This window comes from Mytilus edulis, chromosome 1, assembly GCF_963676685.1.
Source record: "Mytilus edulis chromosome 1, xbMytEdul2.2, whole genome shotgun sequence".
Lineage (NCBI taxonomy): Eukaryota > Metazoa > Mollusca > Bivalvia > Mytilida > Mytilidae > Mytilus > Mytilus edulis.
The window spans coordinates 23,023,329-23,048,344 of NC_092344.1; the positions used below are offsets into that span (position 1 = coordinate 23,023,329).

General features: G+C 33.2%; 1 protein-coding gene and 1 long non-coding RNA gene across 2 annotated transcripts; both read right to left on the bottom strand.

Moving 5' to 3' along the window:
- Positions 1-9,937: 9,937 nt before the first annotated feature.
- Positions 9,938-17,297, bottom strand: LOC139527853 (uncharacterized). The gene is made up of 3 exons (XR_011665468.1): positions 16,954-17,297; positions 16,350-16,465; positions 9,938-10,228 (listed from the first exon to the last, which is right to left on the bottom strand). It is a non-coding gene; the product is annotated as an uncharacterized lncRNA (long non-coding RNA).
- LOC139527844 (uncharacterized) lies at positions 10,235-16,336 on the bottom strand. The gene is made up of 2 exons (XM_071323523.1): positions 12,927-16,336; positions 10,235-11,523 (listed from the first exon to the last, which is right to left on the bottom strand). Exon 1 carries the CDS (start codon positions 14,623-14,625, stop codon positions 13,564-13,566), a length of 1,062 nt encoding a protein of 353 aa, XP_071179624.1. The 5' UTR covers positions 14,626-16,336; the 3' UTR covers positions 10,235-11,523; positions 12,927-13,563.
- Positions 17,298-25,016: the final 7,719 nt, after the last annotated feature.

Genomic DNA, 25,016 nt, shown 5'->3' on the forward strand with positions numbered 1-25,016 from the left:
ATTGACTTTTGTATTCTGAAACGTTTCAAAGGATTAAAATAAAATTTAAAAAAAATGGATACTTACAATTATGTGTAAATTTATTCCATTTTACTGTTAATCCGTAACCCAGCAGACACAACAACGTTGAATCAACATTGAATAAACGTCAGATTTCAACGTTGAATTCATGTTGAAAAGTAGTGTTGGATTGAAAATTGATATGACGTTGAAAACATAACGTTGTTTCAACGTCAGATTTCAACGGTGAAAATAGGTTGAATTTTGGTCTAAATTTGGTCGAGGTTTGTTGAAAACAAGTCGATTGGTGGTTGAATTGTGGTTGTTGTATGTTGAAATCAGGTCGAATGTTGGTTGTTCTGTGGTCAGTGTATGTTGAAATCAGGTCGAATGTTGGTTGAAGTGTGGTTAGTGTATGTTGAAATCCGGTTGAATGTTGGTTGTTCTGTGGTAAGTGTATGTTGAAATCAGGTCGAATGTTTGTTGAACTGTGATCAGTATATGTTGAAAATAGGTTGGATGTGTGCCCAGGTAAACTTTTAATGTGGTAAATAGGTTGTTGAACAATGGTTGAATTGAGCTTTTTTAACAGCTGAAATTATTACCCTTTATTATATCCATCAATGCCATTTTATGCGTAATAAAACTGTCGCACAACTATATGTTGGTGGTTGGTGTACATGTAGTTAGTAGTTCTGTTGGTATACATTTTTGTGCCTTCACTTTTCTTAATAGACATGATCTATAACTATTATGTTCACACTCAAAATATGTTTGTGACATAACACAGAAGTTATATAATTTACCCACATATGCCCCTTACAATGTCAAACAAACACAATTAATCTGATTACTTAATTTTATTTAAAAAAAAATAGTCTATCTGCTAGACATCTACTGTTGTTCCATATTGTGGTCTCTAATTTTTACATTCGAAACTTGTTACTACAGCATCTGCAACAGAAAAAAACATAGTGTACTATCTTTTACATAACTGGGTTAATTTCATTATGCAGCCCAAATAAAGAACTCTAGTGTCATATGAATGATATAGTTATTTCTTTAAAAATTTATCAACAGCTATCATGACAGTTTTTTTTTTAAACTTGAGTTCAGATAGTAAACAATAAATCAATTTAATAAAAACAAACCTAAAGATTTTAGTAGACAAAGATGCAGGGTCAATTTAAAAGAAATTGTGACCAAAATCTCACACACTTTCATGTGAAAAAAAAAACAATGGTGTATATTTCAATACCCACCTCTTATTATTTCAATCGGTCAAGCTTGGACACCATAGGCATATTTATTCTTTTTACCCTATATGTACTTTACAGACATGGATTTTTTGGTAAGACATCATCAAAAAAAAAAATACGTTTATTTAATTACAGCATTTTCAAATTATTAATTCCCTCCTGAACTAATAAATAAACATGCTTACAAAATTTGGACATCCAAAACCTTTCATTGGAGACTTTCTGATTTGAATTTTCCTCGGAGATCACTATAATCTATTGTTGTGATCTTACATTTTTTCAATAATTGGTTGAAAAACTTTAAGTCCAATAATTAGTATTGTAGCATTACGGGAAATTTGTCCAGTCGAGAATCAAACATGATTCTGGAATCAGTGGCAGATCCTGAAATTTTCATAAGGGTTCCACTGACTTAATAATAGAGGGAAAAATGGGGGGGGGGGGGGGGGGCTCAAGTCATGCTTCAGTGATTCATTATATAATCAACCAATTTTTCCCTCTCAAGGGGGACCACAAGCATTGAGATTTTGACAGTCACTCATCTTGAGATACAATACTGCACCCCAATCACCGAGATATTGACAGTCACTCATCTTGAGAAACAATACTGCACCACAAGCACCGAGATCTTGACAGTCACTCATCTTGAGAAACAATAATGCACCACAAGCACCAAGATCTTGACAGTCACTCATCTCGAGAAACAATATATGTCATACTTTACATCTAATTTTTTCATGATCTTTCATCAATAGATACTTTCGGCATGGTTGCTAAACTTTGAACCTGTGTTTACATTTTTTTTAAACTGCAATATATTCCAGTCTTTCGTGATACGTCTTATTTAATTTTCATTTACATGCATATGGATTAAGTTTAGACATTTAAAATAAAAGAATATTTGTTTTATTTCCTTGACTTTTGTTGTGCTGTAATAATTAAATACGGTCAATTGATAAAGCATCTATTTAGACGTTATCATATAGACCACTTTGAAAATGGACAGATCATTGTGTATTAATTTGTTATGGTCACACATGTTTCTTATCTGCCGTATTGCTTCATTGATAAATCCTCGGAATACATGCTGTGAGTGACATCTATTCTGACCCAGAGAAAAGAATTTGTTTGTTTTGAATGTGTTGCAAGGTCAAGAATGTCATGTGTTGTAAATCTTTGACTTGTAATTATATCAGCATATAAAACATGTAAAAGAACTAGTATGAGATCTCATAGGTGAACTTCAATAATTATATATTATTATTTGCCATACGAATATATTTTTTTTCAATTTCAACTGATGTTCCATGATATATTATGACCCCGCGCCCTCCCAGTATTTGCAATGATAGAATTCTTTGCCATACGCTTTTGCTTTAAATTACCAAATCAATGTTCATAAAATCACTCTCCCTTTTCAAGTCTTAACATAATAAGTTGCCGCACCCAATCAATGTACAAATATATCTTAAGGTCAACCTTGCTGTTCCCCGAGACTACAAACACATGTGTGTATAATTATAAATTATATCTGATCTGCTTAAATCACTATACTCATATCATGCATGTAATTACGGTAAACGCTACACTATTGTATATATCTTAAATTATCATATAACTATCATTAGATTAAACAAGAAATGAAAATTATACTCACTTTACACTGCTGAGAGCAACTCTTAACTTGATGTGGTAATCAAATTGGCGCAAATAAATTCAAAATGTCGGTCTTCTACGCATGTGCCAATCAGAAAAAGATATCCGTTTCAAGTAATTATAATAATTATAATAATTTTATCGCAATTTAAAGATTAATTTATATATGAAACAGTAATCATTGAATTTATTCAAAAACATCTTTAAACCAATAAAAAAGTCATCATTTATTAAAGCAAAAAGGGAAATACACAAATTTGGTTCAATCTCATCTTGAAGTTGAAATTTTGGTCGACACTTAAAGTCATCAACCTTAACTAAACCGTTTATCAACGTTATATTTTTAACCAATTAAAGCATTGAAAGCATCAACTCAAATTCAATGTTGATTCAACGTTGGCAGTTCAACGTTGAAAATTTTAACCACAAATCAACGTTGATTCAACAACGTGATTTAAACGTTGATAGAATTGACGTTGATACAACGTTGATTTTACGTTGATCAACGCTACAACCAAATTTCAACATATTTTCAACGTTGGTTCAACGTTGTGTGCCTGCTGGGAACTAATGGGTACTAATTGTGCATGCACCCCTGCTGGCTGATTTGTTAATCCGTAACCAATGGGTGCTAATTGTGCACCCCTGCTGGTTGATTTGTTTTTGTACTCGTATGAAGCAGAATTCATTCAGAACCTTCTAAAAGACAAAAAGAAAAAGCACCTTGCGAAATTCTTTAATTTTACTTTCCGATATATTGATGATGTTCTATCATTGAATAACCCATATTTCAGCCAATACCTACATCTCATATATCCCAATGAACTTGAAATTAAGGATACTACTGATACTAGAAGGACTGCTTTATACCTTGATTTTTTCCTCAATATTGACGTAGATGGACGACTTCACACGAAAATCTATGATAAACGGGACGATTTCAACTTCCCAATTATCAATTTCCTATTTCTCAGCAGTAACATACCCTCTGCCCCTTCGTATGATGTTTACATATCACAATTGATACGTTATTCTCGTGCTTGTTCACACTATACGGACTTCATATACAGGAGTGTGCTCCTTACGCAGAAACTGCTCCAACAAAGTAATGAGGAGGACAGATTAAAATTGACACTCCGTAAATTTTATGGACACCATCACGAATTAGTGGATCCATACGATGTATCTTTGACCAAACTAGCTAAGGACATTTTTACCACATGGTAGATTGTTGTTTGTCATTATGTCGTCTAATCTTTTAATTACCAAACGTGACTTATTCCCGATTGTGACTGTTTTGCTGAGTGTGAATTCGCATTACTATAAGACGTGTTACGGTACTTGTCTATCCCAAATTAAAATTTAAATGTTTAATGTTATATTTGTAATTCTCATCGGATTTTGTCAATTGTGTTGATGTCTTTTCTTTTATATTTATGTGTTATGGTAAATAATATTAATCACTACATTCATTTATTAGATTTCATTTTGTTCAACGTAATCAGTACGATATTTTACGTTTGAAGTCAGATTAAAAAAAAACCGGACATAGCTTTATAATATAGTTAATTGCTACCTTAGTTTGCTAATAATAAATATTAAAATGTGCATTGTTATTAAATGCAATATCAGTATTTAGTTCAAATATAATCTTAAATCGATCCTAATTCTATCTTATTCATTCAAATGACGTCATCATTTTTTTGTCGTTTTTTACAATTTCAAATATGACGCTACTTGGCGTTGGGGTTTGGGCTTGTTCGGATGTGTCTACATTTTGTGTTGCAAATGTCTGGTTATATGTAATGTATTTCAGTTGTTTCCTGTAATTAGTTAATATTTCAGTTCTATCATGTACAGCTTCTGTTTAATAATTTTATAAATTTACTGTTTGCAAAAGTATAAATTATTCTAAATAATAAGGATGTTCTGGTAACTAACAGAAAACCCTGGCCGTTTTTGGCACAACTTTTTTGATCTTTTGGTCCTCGATGCTGTTCGACTTTGTGCTTGTTTCGGCTTTCAAACTTTTGTATCTGGGCGTCACTGGTGGATCTTGTGTGGATAAAATCACTTCTGACGTATTAAAATTTTCAACTTGTTGCCTTTTGTTTGCTGTTGTTCGTGTGTTTCTTTGTCAATTGTATTCTCCAATTTATTTATATTGTAGTCCTGTGGTGTTGAGTTGTCATTTTAATGTTATATTTCACATGGCTATGAAAGGGGAGGTTTGGCATGCCACAAAACCAGGTTCAACCCGCCATTTTTTTCTTTAAAAATGTCCTGTACCAAGTCATGAATATGGCCATTGTTATATTATAGTTCGTTTCTGTGTGTTTTACATTTTAACGTTGCGTAGTATGTTTTCTTTTAATTTTGAGTGTAAATTCACATTGCGATAAGACGTGTCACGGTACTTGTCTATCCCAAATTCATGTATTTGGTTTTGATGTTATATTTGTTTTTCTCGTGGGTTTTTGTCTGATGCTTGGTCCGTTTCTGTGTGTGTTACATTGTAGTGTTGTGTCGTTGTTCTCTTATATTTTATGCGTTTCCCTCAGTTTTAGTTTGTTACCCCGATTTTGTTTTTTGTCAATGGATTTATGAGTTTGAACAGCGGTATACTACTGTTGCCTTTATTTATAAACTATGAGTGTGTAATTTACATTTAAACACACTCACACACATGACTTGTCATGTAAACCAACATATTTTATTTTACACAGTTCGATGTGTTTGCATTTATTTCTTCTTTAAAAAGGTTCATTCGATTGGTTATATTAAGTGATAAATATCCCTTCATCGATTCTTAAAATTTATATGTAATTCATTTTTATATCGTCATGCTAAAATAACAATTGGTTAAAGTCAGATTTATGTAATATTCATTCATGTGTATATTTATGTATATACTGGAGAAGACGTTACTAAGTGTCTAGTCCATTTGTCATTTTTTAACAATAGTATATGTTTAAACTAAACTAGTAGAATACTGTCATAAAATATATATGAGAAGAACATAATCCATATCATGTCAACAATTGGTTTTAGAATAAATGTGTTTATTTCCGACGCAAAGACCCTATAAGTGAATCAATATTAAAGTCAAACTATGTCATCTTTAATGACTTGACGACAGTATCGTATCTATATCACTTATTAATCAGTCTGTTTAAAGGTTTTTTTAGCTTTTGAGGTAAATGTCGACATTTTTGTGTTTTGTAAAGAATATTACCATAAAAGATTGGATGTGAAATACCTAAGCGTATAAAATGCTTACATGTTGATTTATATTTACGAATGATGTCTTTGTACGGAGGATAACATTTAGTAAATGTTTTGACTAGTTTGTTATATCGAAAACCCTGGTGTAATAATGTTTCAGTAATACATAGATTTCTTTCGCTAAAATCTAAAACGTTGTTACATACACGAGCGAACCGTACAAGTTTAGATCTCTTATCTTAACACCATAAGATTGTGGCATAGGAACGGTCACCATCTGAAAATAAATAATTAACAATAGGAAATGAAATATGTATCTATAAGATAGCTGTCGGAAAAAAACCCACTTTCAAACACTGTAATATTTCAAAAACATTATTACTAAGAGTCGCTGAAAACTGAGCTTAATAGAAATTATTTCATCTATCCAATTGGAACTTTCCGTTTCTATGTCCAAACAGCTCCAGCCTATAGAGTAAATAAAGGCAACAGTAGTATATCACTGTTCGAAAGTCATAAATTGATTGAGAGAAAACAAATCCGGGTTACAAACTAAAACTGAGGTAAACACATCAACTATAAGAGGAAAACAACGGAACAACAGAAACACTGAAATGCAATAACAAAAAACAACCCGACAATGCAATACACACATAAACTAACTATAAGATAACAACTGTCATTTTCCTGACTTGGTACAGAACATTTTAAGAAAACCAAGAGGTGGGTTGAGCCTGGATTTGCGGTTAGCCAAAACCTCGCTCTTTTATGGCAATGTTAAATATAAAACTAAAATGACAACATTACATGACAGTACTACAATACACATAAATGCAAGACCATTCAAAACAGAGAAAAACAAAAATTAACATTACAATAGGACATTTCGACATGAAAATAGTCTTATAATTTAATACACCATACGTCCGTTTCGTCTACATAAGACTCACCAGTGACGATCAGATCAATATAGTAAAGACAGCCAAACAAGTACAAAGTTGAAAGTAAAATCACGAAAATACTGAAATTCCCTAATCAAATGTAAAAAATCAAAGGATAAAACACACCAAAGGAATGGACAACAACTGTCATATTCCTGACTTGGTACAGACATTTTCAAATGTAGAAAATAGTGAATTGAACCTGGTTGAATAGCGCTGAACCTCTCACTTTTATGAGAATCGCATCAAATTCCGTTATTTTTACAACGACGCGTGAACAAAACAGACATAATCGGTGAAATAGTCAAAATATGTTTACAGCAGTCATCATTGTGTTATAATCTCAAAGACAAACAAACATATATAAAAAACACAAAAAACATCTATCAAACCACATTCCTTATTTCGCGTGTTAGGCGTCAGAAAATGCAAACGTCACAAAAAAGCTGTATTAACAATGATTAAACCCAAAATGTTCATTTATTGTATTTTTATGATTTTATTAATCAACAGTGTCACCATTTGACGATGAACTGCTTAGTAATCCAGAGAAGCCGAGTTGATCCTGATTTGTATAGTTCGTGTTTCTTTTATTTCATTAACAGTATCTATATTGTTTTATAGGTCTTGCGTATACCTTTTTAAAAGCATTTTTCGTGTTTTCATGTTAAACTGTACCTTTCATTCATGTTTTACAGTTGAGATACATACATTACATGGAACGGTTAACAATCTAATAAGCCTAGAAGGTGTGAAGCACAAGCACGAACCACGTGAGAATTGCCAAAAGAGGATACTATCAGAGTAACCGAGTGTTTTACCATTTTTCATGACGTTTATGTTGCTTAGTATTTATTTTCTTTAGAAGTCTTTTTGTATTCTTGTGTCCATGGTGTTGAGTGTCTTTCCTCGATTTGTAATATGTTTCATAGTTCTATTCCGAAATAATAGAATACTACTGGAAACCTAATGAACACCTGGCACCTTTCAAATTGGTCACAATACGGATACAGCCGAATAATTCTGATCGGAACTTGTGCATAGGGCCTGAGACAACCGGATTATACAGTTTTGGTAAGTTGTTAGTTTCACAAAGGGAGAGATCAATGTTTTAAAAATCTTTAAATATCTCGTCTAATTCGTAAACTTGGGTTACGACATAGAAGTTGATCTTTTTTTATAGATAATTTCTGTTGATATCAACACTATAAATTGACATCAGTAGTATATTCTCTAAAACATTTGAATATTTAACAATGGCTGTTTTAATCAGTTTACTTCTAGTTGCATTGCATAAAAGAAGAAAGGGTTCTATGTCGATTAAAACATCTCAATAAATGTTTTATTCATCATGAAATATCGGAACCAATTTATTATATCTGATATTGGATTGCGGTACATGATTATCAAGAAAAGAGCTATTCTTAGTTCTCAACAACTTCTCATTCCGTAAAAATATATGACAGATGCAGATTCAGATTCAGATTCAATATTTTATTATAGTCTAAGATAAATAATAAAATTAACGGTACCAATTTTCTTGCACCAGATGCGCATTTCGACAATACATGTCTCTTCAGTGATGCTCGTGGCCAAAATATTTGAAATCCAAAGCTTATATAAAAGATGAAGAGCTATAATCCAAAAGGTCCAAAAAGTATAGCCAAATCCGTGAAAGGAATCAGAGCTTTGCATGAGGGAGATACATTCCTTAATTTATAATAATTTCTAATATTTTGTAACAGCAAATTTTAATAACACAAAAAATCCGTATTTTCATGCCAGTACCGAAAAACTGGCTACTGGGCTGGTGATACCCTCGGGGACTAATAGTCCACCAGCAGAGGCATCGACCCAGTGGTAGTTATTAAATTAACGGTACCAATTTTCTTGCACCAGATGCGCATTTCGACAAAACATGTCTCTTCAGTGATGCTCGTGGCCAAAATATTTGAAATCCAAAGCTTATATAAAAGATGAAGAGCTATAATCCAAAAGGTCCAAAAAGTATAGCCAAATCCGTGAAAGGAATCAGAGCTTTGCATGAGGGAGATACATTCCTTAATTTATAATAATTTCTAATATTTTGTAACAGCAAATTTTAATAACACAAAAAATCCGTAATTTCATGCCAGTACCGAAATACTGGCTACTGGACTGGTGATACCCTCGGGGACTAATAGTCCACCAGCAGAGGTATCGACCCAGTAGTAGTAATAAAATTAACGGTACCAATTTTCTTGCACCAGATGCGCATTTCGACAATAAATAAGATTCACGAAAAAACTCTAAAACATTTGCATTGTATGCACCAATCTTAAAAAGATTTATGAGAGACATTTAAGACATAATATATACATATTTTAAAAAAGAAGATGTGGTATGATTGCCAATGAGACAACTCTCCACAAGAGACAAAATCACACAGAGACATATTTTTGCACATTTACATTTAAAACCTTCAATGTCCATCTATTACTTAATGATTGTAAACATTTGCTGACATTAATTATAACTGTATCAAAGACAATATGGAGCTGATAGCACTGTCAACAGAAAAGATGTAAGCGCATATACACGATGTTACTTTCATTTTAGGAATCTGTTTCATGGTAAGAATTTGTCCCATTGATAAATACATGATTTTTAGTGGTTCGTATGAAGCTGGTTCGCAGTAAGTGGACAAGTCCAAAGGTCCAGCCGATCTCTCCTAAGAATAAAACAAACTTGAATACTGTTTAATAATAGCATGATAGAGAATTGTGTCATTACTGTTGCGAATGATAAAGTTGCCGGAACAAGAATTTGCATGGTATGAAGAAGGGAACCACAACCATCTTTGCCAACCAAATTCACTAAAATCTACAATCCATGGCTCTACTGAGCAGAACGAATCTGTTGTGTTTACACCTAAATACTGTTGTTTATGCAAGAACTCTTCTCGTATGCTTTTTCTACGTCGTAATCGAAGTGCCGATAGATGAGTCTTATTGACGTTTTCAAAAAATACTTATTGAATTTGTGCACTCATATTGGCATGTCTCCGAATTGCTTTGGTAAGTCCCACGTCGAACAAAGTATTTCAGGAACTGTAGAAAACTTGAAAATCTTTCCTTACGTCTTTTATGTTATAGTCTTCAGTAACGTCTACAAAATCATAATGTGTACAAAAATTAAAAACACCACAAATATTTTATTCATTTAGTTTTTTTACCAAGTATGTTTAGCATCAAAAAACGTTTATATATATATAATATATATATATATATATATATATGTGTGTGGTCGTGTGGTCTAGCGGGACGGCTACAGTGCAGGCGATTTGGTTTCACGATATCTCAGTAGCATGGGTTCAAATCCCGGCGAGGGAAGAACAAAAGATTTGCGAAAGCAAATTTACAGATCTAACATTGTTGGGTTGATGTTAAGACGAGTTGTATATGCATAATGTACACAGCCATGTATCACCATCATTGCTGGTGATCCGATGGATAAATCTGTTGTAGAGTTGTCACTGACTCAGGCGTACTTATTAATATAATTATTTTCTGTGACTGTATCGTGCATTAATTTGTAGGATCCTTTACTATAGATAATTTAGCTGATCTGTAACAATAACATCTCCATGCCTTATATATCATGTACTGTAGTACGCCGCTAGATTAAACCTGACGAGGAAAGGTAACACACGGCCACCGAAAGCTTTATTATTATGTGAAGCCCAGGTGGTCGTGTGGCCTAGTGGGACGGCTACAGTGCAGGCGATTTGGTGTCACGATATCTCAGTAGCATGGGTTCGAATTCCGGTGAGGGAAGAACAAAAAATTTGCGAAAGCAAATTTACAGATCTAACATTGTTGGGTTGATGTTTAGACGAGTTGTATACATATATATATATATATATAAACAAGACTAACAAAGGCAAGAATGTATGAAGTTTCTTTTTCATTTTAGTGTGGGAAGAAGAAATGTAGAAGGAATATCGTTTTAACCGTAAATTCCTAAAGGGAGATATAGAGCATTGTGCATCGCGGTATTTGACACAAAAAAAGGGACAATAATCTATTTAGCAAGTTGACTTATTACCATATCAATGTCGGAGAATGTAAAGAGCGATACTCACACAGTTGTTGTTGCTCTACTGACAAAAGACGGTAACCATTTTTATGTTCTAATTCGCCAAGCTTAACCGAACATAAATTATTTAGTCAATAAAACTCAACACATGTATACTATAGGAATGAGCTCTCCTTGTGAGTAGCACACTTTAATACTTTATTTTTTCTTCAAACATCAAAACCATTTCATATATTCATATTTCAATATTCATTCAAACGTCCATCTGCATCTAATAACTCATCCAGGAAAATCACACAAGTGTCCTCAATACAACAAAGTCCGTATCGGGACTCCATCCCACTAAAATCAAAATCAATAACAATCTACAAAACACAATAAATACATTATTATTACAATTTATCTCGTCACATCATTAAACTGTCTAACTCAAATCTATCAAATGGGTGGGGTGGGTGGGGGATATGTGTATACCGAAACGGAAGGTATGCTACTCGGTAAAGGCAGAACGTCGAATAACTGGTTATAAAGATATCTTTTATTTATAATAAGATTCTGCACGAGAATCACGATCCTACCCTCATACAAATGGGTGGGATACCTGCATTGTGACATACAATAGCCAATCAAATCATACAGTAACATTAAAACCAGGTATGCAACCATGTGCTCATCAACACGTGTTGAACATAAACAAACACAGACATGTGCTTCCGATACTATTAATAAATATATTTATGTTCTAATTCGCCAAGCTTTAAAACCGAACATAAATTATTTAGTCAATAAAACTCAACACATGTATACTATAGGAATGAGCTCTCCTTGTGAGTAGCACACTTTCGAAATGACAAAGTAGATAAGAAAAATCGGTTTTGAAAGTTACAAGCCAAGATTCTTAGTAACGAGTAATTTTTCAGAAATGTTTCCACGCACATAACCGTCTTTTGCTGTATCTGAATACCATCTACCGTGTTTCTTAAATATTCTATCTTGAATACCAGCAACAGCCGAAGCTGTTGCTCCACCTGCTCTTAAACTATGCAAATCAAATTTTGATTTGTCTACACCCAAAGATTCCAAAGTCTCTAACAGTACTTCTCTGTCTCTTGTATAAGACGAGGCGTATGACCCCTTAGCACGTACGTGTTAGTCTTTTTACGATATACAACTGATCTAAATATGAATTCTATAGAATCGTTTTTAATGTTCGCTTGGTTCAAGTATGTCTCTAACATTTGAACTGGGCAGGTTGCCGAATATGTTTTGGAAATATAAACATGAGTTCCTGCTCTTTGTTGGTCCGTTTTGCTTTTTTCGATGAATAAAGACATATATAATGAATGAAATGAAACATCTGACCTTTTTAAATTAACTAATTCTGAAAATCTTAAAAATCAAGCATAGCTAACGAGACACATACATGCTATTCTTCTATGGTTTAAAGTACTATTTGTATTGCCATATTTTAAAACCAGTTGATTAAGAATATGAGGAGTTATTGGTTCCTTCTTGTTTACAATGTGATGACCGATTGACCTTTGTGTACCTTCTTTTACGGAAGTACAAAGAAAAGAATCACAAGGATTTACATATCCAGCTAATTTGTGTGTCCATTGAATGGCATAATATGCTTCATCTATCATTTGCAAAAGAGTTATAACTTTTTCGTAAGTAAATCAAATATAATGAGACATTATAATCTGATGCCGGTAAAGGCTTTATATTAAATAAATTACACCATTTACAAAATCTATTAAATGTATACCTGTATTTCTTTCTAGTATTATCAGCTCTAGAATTTAAACAATAATCTGGAAGACATTTTGCAAGGTTGCTAAGAGCTTTATTCTGTGGTATATTATCCTTAAACCAACGACCAGAGCTAAAAACATCTGCAAAACGTATAAATAAAATAAACAAATAATAACATTATAAAATTTTTTTTTTTTTTTTTTTTTTATATATATAATTTATTATCTCATGTACATCGTACTAGTCACTAGGTCACTAGACCTTGCTATATCAACATGCATAGCCGTGTCAGAACCAAATTTGCATTACAATGCAAATTTCCCATATTGTAAACATTTAACAATATGTACATATAAATTCGAACATCATTAAGTCGCTTTCGTCTTAATTGCCAGTATATCAGACTTAAAATGCTTGGTACCAAAAATGGAGTTTTTATTCTGTCCTTGAATAAATATATTTTGACCTGATGAAAAATCAAGAACTTCTATAACGTAAGGTTCCAATCTTCTATTTAAAATCAAAGACCAAAATGCCGATGATGGCCATTTTGGAACGATCAATGATCCCTCAGCTCTACAGAGAATGAGGTGTTTAATGCTTTTAGCCACAAAACTTATCGGAGGAACCATCCAATTATTTTCCATTATCTAATTTTGAGCGAAAGCGTCAATAGCAGTGCTTCCTCGATTCCAAAATTTTGAGTTGAATCTTTTCAATTTTGTATTATGAAAATTAGCAAATCTATCTATTGTGTAAGGACTCCAAATTTCATTCATGAAAGTAGAAAACTGAAACGAGGTTTGCCAGTCATCAATATCAACCATTTTAAATATGAAATCAGCTTTGAAATTTTCACACCCAAGTATCCAAGTAGGACACAACGTGATACCCGACCTTGTACATATTCTAAAAATATCATAAGCTAAATGTTGTAAATGTAACTTTGTACTGCCTTTATTGATTATATTTACACAATTTTGGTTGTCTGTATGCCATTTAACTATTTTACATTTCAGATCGGGTTTAAACGAATTCAACGATAACTGAATAGCCCTGAGTTCACGCCAAGTGGAACTCAATTTTTTCTCATTTTCATTCAACATACAATGAAAAATCTTTTCATTCGATTCAACAGTATATGCACCTAAAGCTACATTACTTGCATCTGAATATATCATAATTCTCAGTAAAGAATCATTCAATAAACGCTTCACATTAAGCGCCAACCAATTTTCCAGCCAAAATTTCAATTCAGCTAATACACATTTTTCATATACTAAATATAGTTTTGAATCCCACGTTTTTCTGTTTTCTATCGCAAAATACATATGCCTCGTCATTAAATTTGTGACATTACCCATAACTGGTGACATTGACATAATTCTTCCGGCAAATTGAGCCAGCATATGTGCTTTGAAATTTGAAAATGACTCTAGTATAATATCAAGAGAATCTTTAGTGTCTTTAATTCTGCGCTCTGGCACCTTTAAAGTAAAATCTTTTGAATCCCAAATCAATCCTAACCATTCTAAACACTGAACTGGTTCAAAAATTGATTTTTCTTCATTGACAATAAATCCAGCCAGTTTAAGTGACGACTTTACAAATTCAGAAGTATCTTTACAATTTTTATAACCTTCATCCATGCCTAATCCATCGTCCAGATAAAGAACAATATTAACACCATTTTCTCGCCAATACTTTACCATTGGTCTCAAACATTTAGTGAATATATAGGGGCGCTACTTAAACCAAAAGCTAATACAGAAAAGCAGTAGAACTTGTTATTCCAGGAAAAACCTAAATATGGTTGTTGTTCTTTACAGATGTCCAAATGAAAATATCCTGATTTTAAATCAAACTTAATTAGAAAATGATCTTTTTAGAAGAATTCCATTGCAATTTTCCAATCTTCAAATTTTACCTTGTTTTTCAAAACATAGAAATTCAATTCACTTAAATCTAAAATCAAACGCTTTTTACCAGTCTTTTGTGTAGCAACACTGAGAGGATTAACGACGAGTGGTTGAAATTGTACTTCTAGAATACAGCCATTGCTAATTTGCTCGGTTACCGCTTCATTTCCAAACAAACTATTTTTTAAGGCAGATTTATTATTCCGAAATTTCATTGGAGGGGGTTGTTTCATAAATGGAATTATATAACCCTTTTCAATGGTGTCCAACACAAATTTGTTGGCCCCAATGTGTTTCCAAAACTCTATATGTTTAAATAAGCTAGATTTTACTCCTTTAGCGATTTTTGAAAAATCTATATCATCAAAATATTTAACATGTTGAAAGAGAACATTAATATGACCAAATAACATTAGATTGTCAACAAAAGTAATATACTCATCTTGTATCTTTTCAATTTGACAAGGTTCCAAAGGTTGGTTTGTTTGTAGCTTTTGGGCAGTTCCTCTTGAAGTGGCCAGTTTGATGACACTCGTAACAGGTGTGACAGGTGTCGTATGGGGTCGCCTCACGGCGGTGGAACATCGGAAAGGGCTGCTGGGTAGCGTTGTAAGGCTGATAATAACTGTAACTAGTATCAGTAGAGTTGGCAGGTCTAGAAACGGAGGCGGACGGTTTTGATCACTTATCTGTGGTACAGACCTGAATGTACTGGTGGCTTGTGCAAATGCAAAGTATCCTCGTCGTCTGAGTGGTTTTCGGTCATTATGTGTATACCGAAACGGAAGGTATGCTACTCGGTAAAGGCAGAACGTCGAATAACTGGTTATAAAGATATCTTTTATTTATAATAAGATTCTGCACGAGAATCACGATCCTACCCTCATACAAACGGGTAGGATACCTGCATTGCGACATACAATAGCCAATCAAATCATACAATAACATTAAAACCAGGTATGCAACCATGTGCTCATCAACACGTGTTGAACATAAACAAACACAGACATGTGCTTCCGATACTATTAATAAATATATGTGTTTTTTATTAAAATAATCCTATCACATGACAAAGGCAGGTATGTATGATTGTTGAGACGCGATCGACGCTAACAGATGTAATTTCCTCAGGCTCAAATGCCTTTCCTTCATATACTAACATGCATTTGTTAATACGCATGTAAAAAAAACTTAAACAGCAAGTCGTATCGACTACAATTCAGTAAGAAATTAGCAATCAAAAGATACATAGGTTTATTTTTAGAAAGTACATTTGTATTTGATATATTGATGTCTTTCCAGTCAAAACTTTCTTTCGGTTAAGCAGATAATATTTTTCTGTTAAAATGTTATCCAAATTTGTAACAAAATTACATTATGGCATCTTTTTATATTAGTATTTTTTAATCCTTGTTATTGTATTTTTTCTTCAACTCGTGTTTGTTGTTGCCTTCCCCTTTCCTATGGTAGGAATTGTAAAAAAAAGAAGAATTAACGTAACCATTAAAATAAATTACCGTGTATTTTCTTTGTTATGTTATCATCACTGGTTTGCTGTGTAACGATTTCAACAAGAGAAACGTCAATATTTCATGGCAGACTTGAAATGCCAAACTGAAATTGTTCTGGTGTACTGAAACATTAAAATAATATATCCCGCTAATAACGTAGAAAATTATTGTTGTAATCTCGTTAGATCTATTCAAATTTAAGATTTTTTTTTTATTATTTTTTTGGCAATGAGTTTTTTTTTTAATTCAAAGTTGGAAATTGGAGCTTGGCGCGCGGACTTAAAATCATTTAAGAGATTAAATGCATGATTTAGAGATCATCATCAAGTCTACTGCCATACACAAGCGCCTACATCAAATGATCAATCTTTGAGAGGTCTGAATTGTCAAAACAATGTTCTTTTTACATCATAAAAAAGTTTCAACAGGTATACATTTTTTTTATGGTAAATGATAATATTTGTTATGATTAAATGCAACATGAGATATTGTTTCACATAATCCTGTTTCACTGTAAAATAGATTTTGATATTGTTTATGATGACAGTAGTTCACAGTAAAAAAAAGTCATTTATAATCTTCGGATAATGACAAATACATGTTTACTTACAATTCTTTTCTTGTAGAATATGGACACTTGCTTAGTCCTTCTGATCGTCAGTAAATGTTCTATCATTGGAAACACGCATTGATTTATCTTTATCGCTCAAAGATATTTCTTTATGAAGGTTCTGGACATAATTTGTGAAATACTGGTGTTTCGCCATCCACGTCTGGTAATTCCTGGGGATGTAATCTTGGAAAGATAGATTTCAGAACCTTTTCATTAACCGAATAATCAAGCTTAACCCCTAAGCTGCAAACGAAAAAAGCATAACACAACGACAAATATGTGATCGTCATTATTAGACCAACTGCGACCGAATACGATAACATATTTCGACGCGTGATTTATAAAATAGTAAACCAATGCCATTCTGTCAATCAAATGTGTATATAAACAAAACACATAATGTCAAATATATCGGACAGTTCAATTTAAAATATGTACACCTGTTGTTGATGGAATAACACCTGATGATGGTTCGATGTATAATAACATTTATATATATGGGAATGGAAACTAAAATGTTAATTGTTTCATTATTTGTATCTTCTTATTTAATTCGATATGTTTCAATTTCACTATGTTCAGTGTTAAGTGACCAGTAAAACATATGTTTGAATTATAAGCCACAATATATGTCATTAGGACACCCTGACCCGCTCCAACTATCGGCACATGTCCGTGTTCAGCGAAACTAAAGGTGTTCTTATTATTACAATGTATATGTTTAACATCAAGAATACTTTTGGTTGTTTTCTCTTTGGCACATTCCCCATTTCCACTCTTAATTTTAAAAGAACTATTTCACAAAGAGAAAGCAACCCAACCCAACCAATGGCTCTTCAACACAGCGAGGAATTGTATGTGTTTTACAATATATTATTTAGTTCGAAATACATACGTCAATCACCAAGTACAAATACTCAAAATTTCAAACTTTGTTTTAAAATATGTTAGGTGTTCTTTTAAAAGAGGGACGAAAGATACCAAAGGGACAGTCAAACTCATAAATCTTAAACAAACTGACAACGCATGGCTAAAAATGAAAAAGACAAACAAACAACAGCACACACGACACAACATAAAAAACTAAAGAATAAACAACACGAACCGAGGGCCCCACCAAAAAACTAGGTGTGATCTCAGGTGCTCCGGAAGGGTAAGCAGATCCTGCTCCACATGTAAGGTGACTGTTCGGTATGGAACTCCTATCAATCGAGTTTGTTGGTACTTTTTGCTTAACCTTCTGTGATTATGTTCCTACATATATAGGTTGCAGTCTTGTAATTGACTGCTCCATAGGCTAACATGCAAAACAGCTAATCTTCGAAAATAAAAATGCTACATAGAATGTTTTTGTTCATGTTCGTATCATGTATGTACTAATGTGAAATGAAATTGTGATTTTATTGAAAAAAGGGGGTCATGCCACGAAGAATAAAAAGTTACGTAACCCTGACGTCAAGACAACTTTTTTCTACTTTCTGTTTGCTGTTTTACTAGGCCACACGACTTCCAGTAAACATGATATCCCCAAAAAGATGCAAGATTTTTTTTTAAATCTATATATATGTTTCAATTCAGCACAAACCTATAATCAAACAGAAAAAAATGAGTCCAGAAAAAATCAGAAAAAAATGGACTATTTTGTTTCCCTCCATGGAGTTGTAATACAAGACTGGTACCCATACAGAAAATTAGTGTGTTATCCTGTAACGTATAATACTTTTAAAGAAAAAATTATTCATCTCACATACGCAGCCAAATGGACGTCATACTTGAGCTAGGGTTTTACTATACTAATTTGTTCACTAATTTTTTGAGAAATTGTAATGCAGAATTACATGATAATATCAAAAGCTTCCTTTTTTGTAGACGAAGACGAAGATTCCATAAGTTAGTCTGTTATTAGAATATTAACACAATGTCATTATTCTACTGTCTCCGTTTGTCATCGCGGTAGTTTAGTTTTTGGAACAATGAATTCTAAAAATAATTACCAGTAAGTCACTGTTTAGGACTGGAATATAAATGCACATTTCAGCCAATTTTAATTTGTCATCTCAGTGGGTCTGGTACTATCTGTCAAACAAGTATGGAAATGGACTCTTACTTGCCAATTTCGTTTAGTATGTCGTTCACCTAATTTTAATATATACAGGCATATGTCATATGTACAAGCATCTGTTTGTATCTTGACAAGAAGGCGGACACATGTTTGTGGGTGCAACTAGTTAACATTGGCTTCGAACTACCTTTCAGTAACATTTTTTACTGGTTTATTAACAATACGTTCTTGCAATTATTCCTGTAACACCGCTGTCAGAGATAAGGCGAAGATTAGCGCTAACAAACAATTTTAATCCAGACATATTATTTTTGTCCCTGTTCCAAGTAAGGAGACTATAATTTCACAGTATCTTTTGTTGCTTTCTGCAGTATTTGATTTTCTTTTATTGTGTGCTTCGCTTTGTTTTTTTCTTAGCTATATCACGTTTTATCCAGGACTACAAACATTTTATACTTTCTATGGGTTTAATGATGAAATGAGGACGATGATCTATAGTTTACCTCCTCGACCATATACTTTATATAGTGGGCGAAAAACGGTCATTTATTGATTTGTTACTTTTATTGTGGACATGTCAATAGATATTATGAAGAAAAATATAAACTTCACACAAAACTATCACTAGCTTTAGGTTTTGCAGGCTATTAAGCGGGCCACCCGGGAAATGTAAACCATTGACTCTTCTTCTTGCATAATGAATTTCACTCATCAATTGCAGTTTTTTTATTGTCCATCAAAAAAGTAAATAACAAGCTTAAGAATACCGAAGCCAAGGAAAATTTTAACGGAAAGCCCCTAACAATTTGCAAAAGCTCAACCGAATCAAACGAATGGAAAACAACTGTCACATTCTTGACTTGGCACAGGTATTTCCACAGGTAGAAAATGTTGGATTTAACCTTGTTTCAAACCCAGCAAAACCTCCAACTTGAACAGCAGTTAAATTTCATTTAACATATATAGAATATCATGTAAGTATATTATATCCCAGTATTCAAAGATAATTGGTTTATAATGAAACGTAACAAATGTGTTCCCCCACATTATTTGTGTTCTTAAATTAACAAATGTAACTGATTATTTTTTTTTCAACACCGCCAGTCAAAATCCAAGATTACTTCTCTATAAATTTCTAGCACTTTTTTTTAAAAAGCCCAAATATTTTATGTCTTACTTAATGTCATGTTGGATATAAACAAAATACTAAAAGACACATTAAGATAATTTCTAAAAGGTATAAGCTTCCAGTTGGGAAGTTCACCAGTAATAAGTCTATATACAAATGTACCTTTAGCTTTCGACCATGTAAAATTATTTGTAAATCTTGATTTGCTGATCAGTTTTGCTATTCAAAGTTTCTATCTAATCTATTATAATTTTCAAGATATAACGCAAAAATAAAATTCATAGATGTTAAGAATATACAGTTATCAATGGTACCAGGCTTATAATGTAATACACCAGACGCGCGTTTCGTCTACATAAGACTCATCAGCGACGCTCAGATAAAAAAAGTTTAAAAGCCAAACAAGATATAAGTATTTGTTAAACAGGATGTTGATCATCTTTGATATCCAAAGGTTACGTTTCAGGCTCTTCCTCTACTCGCTTGGCAGTTTCAGCCAACGTTTGTGATTACCGATAGTCAAATGTCACGCCTGATCCGACTGCACCATTCTTGACCAATAACAGCACTTTAAATCTCTTCAGTGGCATTTTCTTCGCTCCTTATCTTACCTTGATGTGTCAGCTTTCTTTCGACCAGGGTAGGATACCAGATGACTGGCGCAAAGAATTAGACACTATACGTATATTGTTTTTATACAGAAATCGATAAAAAAAGATAAAAAAATAATAAAAATATGAAACAAATATTATTAAAAAAAAGAATTTCCCCCCTGGGGTACCATTTTGGGGATATTTCCATATGAGCGTAGTCTAGGCGGTAATCATTGACAATTTAAGGAATTCGAAAGGTAAAATGAATTTAATTAATAACATTTGATAAACATGGTATATGAATTACCAATTTGAAGACATAAGTTAACAGGTTTAAATTCATAAAAGTTTGACCATTGTTACTACACGTTGTCATGGTTGTGACGTGACGTTGTAAGTAGGCGGGGCTTATAGGTGAGTTGAGGTCATTGACGTATAAAACTAACGTTTATACGTATAGCTTTATCTGTATAGTAAAATAGCTGATTGCAGTATAAAGGAGATTTATTGGCCTGTCTCATTGAAACCATGCAATCTATTAAAAAACGTCATACACAGAACAGGAATCAGAACTCGCCGATCCTGTGTGACCTTATCAGTGGTAACACTAAGTCCGATTTTAAAAAAAATAACCGAGGGGCGTCATACAGACATCCTTCTACTGGATTTTACAAAAGCCTTTGACAAGGTAGCACACAAACGCTTAATCTTTAAGATGGCACATTATTGGTGAAAGAAACAACATTCAGCACCAGTCAGTTACCTAGAATAACATTCATCTAGCCCTTTAGATGTTCTATCTGGAGATCCACAATTCAAGGCAAAGATTTATGTCCTCTCCTATTCCTTACATATATCAACGACATGCCAGATGGTACATTTTCAGATGTAAGATTATTTTCAGGCGATAGCTAGGTCAACAGGAAAAGTAGAAATCCAGATAATGGAGAAATTCAACAGAGAGACCTAACTGACCTCTAAAAAAATGGGAGCCCAAGTGGGAGACGAAAAAAACACTGTCAGGAGGATTTCTAATAAGCACACAACTTACAACTTGCACGAACACCAAATAGAAATTGTTGATAGCAAATATACCTTGAAGTTACCATTAGTCAAGACCTATAGTGGAATAAATATATTATACGTGTATATGTGTATGTGTGAAACCTCTTCTTCATGCACTCAAATCTTGACCTCTGACAGTAAAGGAAATTCTATACAATCGCATATTGATTCAAAAAATTTAACACGATATCCGATGGTACTGTGAACGATGAAGGTCCACTTTGGCAGGATATACCTGGCTTGGAGACAAAAGTCAAATTCTTATTGATCTTCTAGACAGCATTCATGTGTACATTTGGTTAGGAACTTGGATTTCACTTTTTACAAGCGTCTTTACATCTCTTTAGCTGTTCAAACTGACAATATACATCAATTCAATTTTGTCATTTATGATAAATTCATCACACTGCTTGCCAAGTATCCAAATTGACCTATAACTTATATGGAAATTCCAATATACTCAATCGTAGAGTGAAACAAATATCAAAAACATCTTCCTCTGATCCACCTGACGACGGTTAATTATATCTCAACTAGAAAAACTAAACTGCTATTTCAGAGAACTTTAATACTCAACTTGCTAAGAATCCTTTTCCTATCTTCCTAGTTGACATATTGCATAACCAATCAGTGAAAGAAAAAAAAATCGAAATCCAAGAAGCATCTCGCAAGACATAACTTCAACTTCACTTCGTATAAAGACGGTATCCACCCAAGCAGCAATCTTCAAAAAAAATTCAAAGCTGATTATGAAAGACTGTTAGCAGTGATAAAATTTCATAGTGACAACTATTTGTGGGATCAGCCACGTCAGGTTACTAACGCCGTCTTCAAATTCAACCGAATTGAATTTTCCACAGCAGCTAGCTGCTTTCGAATCAACAAAAAACTATTTTCTCGTTTTTCTTACAACATTTTCAACAGTAATTTGTCAGTCAGAGAACACAAAAATTTCGATTACACTCACATAACTGAAGATCACAGTAACAGCATAGTCAACCGGAAAAATAACGGTCAAATTGGCTCTCAACTGAAATATGAAGTAAATGTCTACAATACAACTAGTCTTATAAATGTCAATGGCTGCAGACTGGAACTATTTGTTATGCCTCGCACTCCCTTTCCCAACATCTCAACATACCGTATAAATAAAGGCAACAGTAGTATACCGCTGTTCAAAACTCATCAATCCATGGACAAAAAACAAAATCGGGGTAACAAACTAAAACCGAGGTAAACGCATTAAATATAAGAGGAGAATAACGACACAACACTAAAATGTAACACACACAGAAACGGACCAAGCATCAGACAAAATCCCACGAGAATAACAAATATAACATCAAAACCAAATACATGAATTTGGGATAGACAAGTACCGTGACACGTCTTATCGCAATGTGAAATTACACTCAAAAATAAGACAAAACAAACGACGCAACGTTAAAATGTAACACACACAGAAACAAACAATAATATAACAATGGCCATATTCCTGACTTGGTACAGGACATTTTTAAATGAAAAAATGGTGGGTTGAACCTGGTTTTGTGGCATGCCAAACCTCGCACTTTAATGGCAATGTTCAATATAACATTGAAATGACAACATAATATTACAGGACTACAATACAAATAAATAGGAGAACGTATTAGACAAAGAAACACATGATTAATGAATAACAAAAAGCATCAGGTTTAAAATTCAATACGTCAAAAACGCGCCTCGTCCACACACGACTCACCAGTTACGCCCAGATATAAAAGATCGAAAGCGAAAAAAAGTACAAAGTTGTACAGCACTGAAGATCAAAAGTTGAAAAAGGCTGTGTCAAATACGGCTATGTTTTTATGCTTGGGATAAGAACATCCTTATTATTTAGAACAACTAATGCTATTGCAACCAGTAAATTTTATCAAATGAATATAACAGATATACATAATGAAACTGAAGTATTAACTCATTACAGAAAACAAACACGAATACATAATGCAAAGACCAACACAGAATAGAAACACCCGACTCAGTCCAGGTCTCAACGCAGTAAATTGTGAAAATGACGTCACATACGATGGACGTATCATATTGGACGTATAATATTGCACACTTCAACCAAAACCTTCTTTTCATATATCTCAACCACATCTAAATACTAGTATAAGTCTGTAGCCGAAACACACCCTTTATGCTCCAAGTTGTTGAGGAAGCTCTAACTTCTGGCTACATTTTAAAAGGTCAGATATAAACAAAGATAAAACAAACATAAATAGAATTCACATGGAGGAATATATCCGTATACCTTGTAATAATGAAGACCGTAACTCAAATAAAATTTTCTGCCAATTCAAAGGTAAAGAGGATATCCATATCAATTATATTTCATTCAATGCAAATGCAATTGAACAGTCTTTCGATACCGAGGAACAGTTTATGGCAAATTATTGGACAAATCCCTCTGCTAATGACACTAAAGGGAAGTTGGGACATCTAACACTGGATTCATTCACGACGTGCTGTCCTGATTTCTCCCACCAACAACGTATGACACTGTGGTATTCAAGTAACAAATCCGATGACTACTGCCATTAATTTAAAGGTAATTAAAACTAAATCTACAAACAGAGCTTCTAAAACGAAAGATGAAAAAGAAGATATCATAATTAATCAAAAGACAAGAATTTTCATTTTAGAAAATGAAATTAATCAACTAAAATTGTAGTGAATTTTCTGGCTATAAACTCTTCAACTCTAATCCTTATTTTGTAAAAAAAAAAGGATATTCATAGAATTCAAGAGCAAAGATCTACGCATGTGGTCAAAATAAAAGCCAACATATTAAAAACACGTATTGCCATCAAAAAATTACAGAGTAACTAGCGGATCTAAGGATCAGAATGCTCACACAACAAAAATGTGTCAAAATATATATATATAAAAAAGTATATATACAGCTCTTACAACACAGCTTGCAATACAATCAAGACCAACCTACCCAATGTCGGAACATCTTTTAAACTCGCTTTTTGAACCACCATCATTAAACCATCTTCAACATCCATTATCAGCATATAGCCACTTTCATTTTAGCCACATACAAATGCACCCTATCCCATCTTCTCCCGTCTATAATTAGCATCAATTGGTTTCTCATCAGTTTCAACCGCCAGCCTAACACTATCCAAATGGATTTCTTACAAGCTACGTCCACATG

Excerpts from the sequence above, each read along its gene's own strand:
- LOC139527844 (XM_071323523.1), bottom strand. The coding sequence starts at position 14,625 with ATGGTAAAGTATTGGCGAGAAAATGGTGTTAATATTGTTCTTTATCTG.